Source organism: Epinephelus fuscoguttatus, linkage group LG12, assembly GCF_011397635.1.
Source record: "Epinephelus fuscoguttatus linkage group LG12, E.fuscoguttatus.final_Chr_v1".
Classification (NCBI taxonomy): Eukaryota; Metazoa; Chordata; class Actinopteri; order Perciformes; family Serranidae; genus Epinephelus; species Epinephelus fuscoguttatus.
Window position 1 is genome coordinate 11,956,909 of NC_064763.1, and position 8,132 is coordinate 11,965,040.

General features: G+C 44.1%; 1 protein-coding gene across 6 annotated transcripts in view; it reads left to right on the plus strand.

Annotated features, from left to right (window-relative positions):
• Positions 1-4,039, plus strand: part of nsd1b (nuclear receptor binding SET domain protein 1b) — a 52,002-nt gene extending 47,963 nt beyond the window's left edge. For all 6 annotated transcript variants that reach the window (XM_049591852.1, XM_049591850.1, XM_049591854.1 and 3 more), the window contains one exon: positions 173-4,039. In XM_049591852.1, coding sequence (XP_049447809.1) covers positions 173-882 — 710 coding nt within the window. In that variant the 3' untranslated portion in view covers positions 883-4,039. The remainder of the gene's footprint in view (positions 1-172) is intronic.
• Positions 4,040-8,132: the final 4,093 nt, after the last annotated feature.

An 8,132-nucleotide genomic window follows, 5' to 3' on the forward strand; every position in this document is an offset into this window, starting at 1 on the left:
ACTGCTCGGTGGAAAAAGGGCTTTAGATGTTCTTGTTGCACGGCACTAACTACAGATAAGCACCTCATGCAGCCCCACTAACTATCCCGTTAAATCAGCTTTCAAAGTCAGATCTTCAGTCACAGTTGATGTTACACATTCTTTGGCCTTCTTGTCTTTATATTTATCGCAGGTCGTTGGGAATGCCCGTGGCACCAGTGCGACATCTGTGGAAAGGATGCGGCGTCCTTCTGCGAGATGTGCCCTAGCTCCTACTGCAGCCAGCACCGCGACGGCCTGCTCTTCATCTCCAAGCTGGACGGCAAACTGTGCTGCAGCGAACACGACCCCTGCGGGCCTGAACCGCTGGAGCCAGGGGAGATCAGGGAGTACACCCCCGAGCCCAGAGCCCTGACCTCGGGGCTGGGCATGGCCATCATCCCCTCTGCTGCTCCTAACGCCAACACTAGTCAGATCCCGACCGCCAGGAAGGTCCAGGAGATCAGTAGCAGCGCCGGCACGTGTACCTCTGAGCCGCTTCCTGCTTTCTCCATACCGGTACCCATCACTATCCCCGTCGCAGCGCCCGCCTCTTCGCCTCCCCCTAGCAGCTCAGATGCCCCCAGCAGCCCACCGGTGTATGACCTCCCACACTACTCGCCCATCTCCTCATATGAGGAGGAGAGGGATGTCTTAGAGGAGGATGAGGAGGACGAGGAGCTGCTGGAGGAAGTGGAGGACGAGTCAGAGGAAGAGGGTGAGGTGGGGAGGCAGAAATCAGATCCTCACGAAGAGGATGGAGAGGAGGTGATGGAATACCTGGAGATCAAAGAGGATGAGGAGGAGGAAGAGGAGGACGATGAGGAAGAGGAGGAAGAAGAGGAGGAGGAGGAGGAAGAGTGACGCACAGTGGATTATTATTTACAGTGGAACAGATTAACTGCTACACAGAAGCAGTCACTACAGCGGGGACGCAAATGAAGATTAACCAATCACACGCAGCCCAGTCTGTCACTGTACCCAGCGAGCAGGTGGATGTACGGAGGGCTCTTTAGGACAAATCTAAATCAACACATAAATAAATTGTCCATAAATAAACAGCATTAATACTGTATAGACTCATATATACACAGACAGGTATTACTGATTTAGTTTTGTCCTATGAGTCGCTCCTCGTGTGGTGACACAGTGACTTTGCACACACTGGCGCTGACTGCACCTTGATGTGGGAGATCTGACAAAGAAAATTATCTGGAACTTCTACAGACCGTAGAACTTGGGATTTGTAAACATATTTCACGTCACTACTTGTTTTCTCACCTGCTGGTTTGTTTCAGTATTTCTTCTCACTAGTATTTCAGCAAGTTGACCTGCAAAAAAAAAGAAAAAAAAAAAAAAAAAAGCTTCATGTAATTGGAGACAGTTCCTGTTTCTGCAGAGCCGGTGTGTACTGTAGGTGTTTCGTGCTAGAAAAGACTGCACTGTAGCTTCCTGTCAGGGTGGGGTGAACTCTCCAGTCTTCGGTAAATGACCTCAGCTTGGTAACATTTGAATCAGACGGTGGCCACGTTTGCAAAATACCTGATTTTTCCCATAAATAGATCAGTTCTCTGTCCCTGCAGGGATCACCTTCAGTTTGGGTTGTGTTTTAAACATGGATGTCGCTCCAAATCAGGGCCGGAAAATCTTGGTCGACTGAAATTCTACCAACTCTTCAAGGAGAGGGAACAGATTAAGTAAATCGGCTGCTACCTGGTGGTGTCGGTGTCCACCACAGTGTTTCTTTCATGAGGCTAGTGTATATTTTAAATCCTTTGCAGTGGGCACTGAGCCTGGGCGGCATGGCGGTGCAGTGGTTAAGAGAGTTATGGGTTCGCCGGGGCCCTTCTGTGCAGAGTTTGCATGTTCTCCCTGTGTCAGCGTGGGTTTCCTCCAGGTGCTCCAGCTTCCTCCCACAGTCCAAAGACATGCAGGTTAATTGGTGACTCTAAATTGTCCGTAGGTGTGAATGTGAGTGTGAATGGTTGTCTGTCTCTATGTGTCAGCCCTGTGATAGTCTGGTGACCTGTCCAGGGTATACCCTGCCTCTCACCCAGTGTCAGCTGGGATAGGCTCCAGCCCCCTGCGGCCCTTACAGGAGAAGTGGTTATGGATAATGAATGAATGAATGGGTGCTGAACTGAGTTTGACATTTTTTCTGGTTGCTGGGAGTTGAAAAATGTTCAGCTTTAATTAAAACCCTGCGTCGTTTGTCACTGGTACTTTAGGCTTGGGTGGTATCAAGGTATTCCCATATACCAGGCTTTTTAGAAATCCCAAAGGTCTGATTTTAACTACCGTCAAAAATAAAAATGCATCTCTTCTATTAAACTGCTGCAGAGATGTTGTATTGACACCAGAGTTTACACTAGACTTTGACGGCCAATATAGCTGTTAATATTCCAGAATTCCTGCCACAGAGAACAACTGTCAAACACACTGTATGTTTTAAATATTCATATAAACAGCCCACATTTATACAGCAACAAAACACTTTGAATTAAATAACCTGAAAACAAGCTAAATGAAGAAGTGGCCTGTTGAACAGAGTGACGAATCACAGGTTTAGTGGAAGAGGAGGAAAAGGACTTGATGAGCCAAGCATCACTGTAAATTACCAAGTCTGCTATTCACCGTTGGGCTTGCAGTGGAGGAGTGAAGCATATTTCTGGTCTGATCTACGAGGAGACTTGCAGTGTGTTGAGCAATGCCTGACAGCGTTCTCACTGAACGTCTGCGGCTTGCAAGCATAGTGTTTACACAGACAGCGTTGCTGCTGTAACTACTGTATTTCCACTATTAAAAGCTAGTACTCTACAATTTTTTGGCGCTGTGCAAGCAATTGCATCGTCAGCAACACAGTCCTGCAAATATTTCACAATAGAAAGCCTCGTGTTTACAAATGAAGGGATTCCGTCCACAGAAACGCTGTTAGAGCGCTTTTATTTTGAAACGTAAACAGGAAGCGTTGAGTTAGTTGTGTCACATGAAGACATCAAAACTGTAGTGAAAGGTGGTATAATGTCAGTATGATCAAAGACCATTTTCAAACTCTGTTTTTGCTGAAAACAGCGCACGTCACCCATGGAAAATAGGCGAGATTCCTATTCTCAAGATGTTCCACAGCTGAGCAGCAGCCACACTGCACCTGAACAGCGCTGCTCACGGCAGCAGTGTGGCTGCTCTGACTTGTTAACACTGGCGCTGGGAAAAAAAACCCCAAGAGGTTCTGCCTTGCACACGTGCTGCTCATGTAGGCAATGTGGCCTGGGAAGACTGTGACCGACGTGGATGAGGCGTATGCTCCAAAGAAAATCTGGTCTTTATATGTTTATATTTAAGTCGCTTGGCAACTAATCTTATAGGTCACACAGTGTTAGGCTATTTGATGTATTTAATTAGTATTAGTATTAATTAATTAATTAATTTATTTGTCATATTTCCCACTGGACAATTTAGCCGCTGATACTTTGATCTGCCGGACAACTACATGTGATGCAAGCCAAAAGCCAGCTTACAAACTCTGATTGAACTGATGTAGTTCACAGCTCACACCACCAGAGGTCAGTGTCTACTGGGGAACAGGCAGCTGAGCTGAGAAAGATTGCAAGTGGTGGGGATAACGTTACAGGAGTAGTGTAAATTAGGATGCCTCTGCCCGTGTTTTGGAGTATCACTGTATATAAATTTTCATGAGATGAATTCTTCTAACTACAAAAGCAGTCACACCAAGTTTTACTAAGTTCTTGAGCAAGAGGGGTGCTTATTTCCTATCTTGTCATTATTCTTTGGGGCATAAGTATTTAAACCCATCAAGACTTTTCTAAGTCTGTCTGCGTATTCGCAACACATTGTTGGCCAGACAATGTCAGTACATGCTACTGTGACTTTTATCACCAGCAGCTCAGCTTTATATTGTTCACCCCAGTGATATGTCAGGAAGGAATGAAAAACAGATACCGCTGAAGCCTAGTCACTTGTTACCTGCTGTCTAATCACAGTGAAGGAGGGGCGGTACAAATACTGAAAAGACCAACCGTCGAAATGAAGACACACAAACCCGCACGTCCGTCCTCTCTGCCTATGTTCCTCATCCAGAGCAGGGCTCTACATTGCGCTAAGGCTTTTACCTTGGCAGGTATTCCGTATCTGATCAACCACTGCACTTCCAGCCAGGCGTTTTCAAAAGAGTTCCTGGCCTTTTCAAAGTAGAAAAAGAAACTTTGGTGGACACACGGCCTTTCAAAAGTAACGATGACCAATGACATTGGATAAGAGTGTATCGACAAACCGACCGACCAGAAGGTGTCAGCCCTACTCAGAATGAAACAAAACCAGCTCCACTGGTGGTCAGAGCACTTTGGGTTTTTTTGGAAATCAGTTCAACAATAAGGATTTTATTGTCCACAGGAGTCGTTGCTTCCATTTCCTGTGGTCTCAGTTTCAGACTCCAGTTCTCCTTGACGCCTCAGATCATTTGACGGTGCTGGTGATCATACCATCTACGATAACTTGAAAGTGCCACATGATTGGCTGCCTGGTGTAGCCTCAACAAGAGTTCACACGACTAGTGATACTGCCAACAGCAGGCATCTCGAGTTCTCTTAATTTTACGCCAAAATAAATGGACGAGGATTCAGTGTTTGACTGAGAACAGTCTTCATGCCTCAGAGAAAGTGTTCATACCAGGATGGGACGCTGAAGCTGTCTCGTAGGTTCTTTAGCAGCTCTATAAGGAGACGAGTTGGACGCTCCTGAGGCTCATATCCTCCGTCACAAAGAGTCAGTCTCGCCCTGGTGGTCTGAATGCAGAGATAGTTAGCCTCAGTGTGTATGCTGTGCTCTGTAGTCATTATTTATCTACTGTTCAGTGACGCACAAATAGTGATGGTGAAGAGGAGGAGGTGGAGAGTCAGGGGGGTGTTAGCTCCTGGTTCCCTCCTCATCTCGACTCTCGGTCAAACTAAAGTCTTCGATGGGATGCTTGAAACAATGGACTCCTGCTATGATGCTTGCACTTCAGTATGTGTTCTTGCCACATGTGTTTTTTGCTCTGTCTTCAAGCTTAATATTGTCTGTGTGTTATCTGCCAATGCCTTAGAGTGTATTTCTTTGGAGATATTTTTAAGGAATGGTTTGGCGCCTGTGAGAGCCAAGTGTCCCTACTAATGCCTTTTTACAGTCGCCCAACAAGCAATGTTTCATTCCAGTGTAATTATGACCTGTTAGATCTCAACCATTGACCTGTTCAAACAACTGCTATATAAATATATAAGAAAAAGAAGTTATGGAATAAGCTTCGTACCGGCCTCGTTCTTTCTTCGTCTGTGTAGTCGTGTGTTTAGAGTCCACAAAGTTCGTCACACCACACCAAAACCAAGTAAGTCATGATTTTCTGTACTTTTTATTTATCCCACTTGTTTTAGACTTCCTGTAGATGACTCGATGGATTTGTTTTTGCAGCAGCAGGAGGGCGGAGGTGGTGAGAACGACATTGCCGACAGTGTCCAGGATGGGAAGTGATTTTAACAATATGAAACAAAACACAGGTAAGTTTCCTCAGATTTCTCCTCCCACTTGTTTTAAAGGAATATTTCACCTGTAAAATGACCGTTTGTATAACAGTCAGTAGATTCACATGACATAAGAACAAAATGAATTAATTGTGTCAGTTGGACTAAAACCGGACTTTTAAAATACATGCAAACATGTTAGTTTGACTGAAATCGTAGTAAATTGAATTTCTCAAAGACATATATGTATACAGTTGATCATAATAATGACTCCGAATAACACATTTCATATTATAAATCAATGCATTTCTAACAGACTGCGGGCGGCTAGTGCAACACATGCACCTTTTTTTCTCTGATAACAAATGATCCAGACGTTCAGGAGGTTTTCACCTGAAGCCAAATTACCCACAGAAGTCTCTTCATCTCTAACCAAACAGACAACTAAATACAGCAGTTTCATGTTACGTAACAGTGTAACTCCAGTGCTGCACATTGCTGTCTGGCTTCTTACATGGTAATCTGGAGCAAGTGTTTGGTTTGTCCATTCTGGGCTACTGTAGAAACATGAAGATGCAACATGGTGATCTCCATAAACGAAGACCTGAGGCCTTTGCTACGAAGCCAGCTCAACTTACCCAGGATATTCTTTCGTTATCTGGTTTGATGAACCCATCAAATCGTCCATCTGGATAACTGGTACTACAAAGCTGGTTATCAACCAGTTCAGCCAACTGTGAAAGGGGCGGGGGTGTTAATTATGAGTGACATCATCAGAGCCATGAATGATGCCACACAAGAGAGTCTGGCTGCAGACCTCCAGTGTGGGGTCGTTTCCGGTGCAGCCTCTAGTCTCAGGCCGGGAAGTGCAAGAAACTTCAAAATAAAATTGTTTAGACACAATAAACTTCAAAATAAAATCATGTAGACACTTCCGGTGGAAGCGCTATTGTCGCGCTTTTGTCGCTGATTTATATAGGCCAATCAAATTTTTTACTATGCTTAAATATATATAACAATGTCAGCATACGTGAAGGGCAAGAATAGTTAAATCTATTTATTATCTTAAAATGTATTAACTTACCTGTTTTCTTCATGGTATATTCAACGTAAATTATTTGGTGCTTGATTTAAAAATCACACATAAAATGACAAAATGATCAAACAATCAGTTGACCTTTATTCAGTACAGCAACAACAGTCGTGCCCTACAAGGCCATCAATCATCAATTTGACATTTGCAGTATGTCAAGGGTTATTGTTGGAGTTTTAGTCTCCTGGGCAATAGGGACCGAAGACATGTCAGCTGAACTTGACACCAGTGGTGAGGAGGCTACAATTGTTGCTGAATCAGGTTTAAAATGGACATGTGTATCTGCTGAGAAGGGGATGGCAGAGGGTTTAGTTAACTGTGTCGAGGGAACAGCAAGCGCGTTTGTATCTTGTTGGGGAGGAGGAACAGTCAATCCTGCAGAGGAGACGTGTGGAATGGTGGATGGTGGAAGCAGGGGAGAGGGTGTAGCAGATGTGTCTGATGGACTAGGGTCTGGCTTGCATTGAGCAGCAGCTGAGGATGTGGCACCTTGACAAGCCTTCAGGTGTCCCTCCATGTCTGTCCTTAATCTAATAATGCTTCTTTCACACATAGGGCAATGAAAATGTCCTCCACTCTGGCAGTTCAAATTGCATTCACAGATTTTTTGTCTAAGAGCAAGTCACGACAAAAAGTTTAAATTAGCCAATGACTAACAAGACACAAGAACACACACAGACACATAAAGATACATACCTTTGAATGTGATGGCGTTTTTGATGTGTACATCAAGGTGCCGCTGGAGCTTGGCAGGTTGGCTGGGCTTATATTTAGGGCAAAGGGGGCAGTGGAACAGCTTACAACAAGTTGTGCAGCGTTCCACTGTATGCCTTCCATCTGCCTGAATAACTGAGTGATGCATCTACATATCACAGAAAAACTGACGTTGAGCTCTTAGTACATACATTTCATTTTGGATAAGATTAACATTATCTTATACGGCCTTTACACGCCGGGTGAAAACTTCTTATGTGGGCCGCTTCATATCATGAAATGGTAGAAGTGTCTGCGACTACAAGACAGTAAAATGTCAGTGACACGGGATGTAAATGACACTCTGTAATCTTAAAATGGAAAATGTAGAAACACTGAAAACTATCCGAAAATACGCCGTCATCCGAGACTTAAATTACGTGCAGGTATCACTGAGCTATATGTGACATTAGTATAGAATATTTTTTGCTGTTTAGTCGGATGCTGAAGAAACTCCTCTGAATATGTCACATAAACACTTTAAAGTAGGCTAATGTCAGACTGTTTCTGCTACTCAAGTAAAGTAGTTGATGACTGACGACGTCTGTCTGACCAAAATGTGGCATTTATAATAACGGGAGCCAGTTAACAGTGTGTGGATTATTTTACTTGATATATTATCTTTGTATCCTAGTACTCTAGGATCTCTAAATCAGTCTTTGATAGACCTGCAGATAATGTTTCTTTGTGTTCCAGAGGCGTGATGATAATCGGTTCTAACATGTCAGAATGTCCCTAAATGCACCACAGCTTTG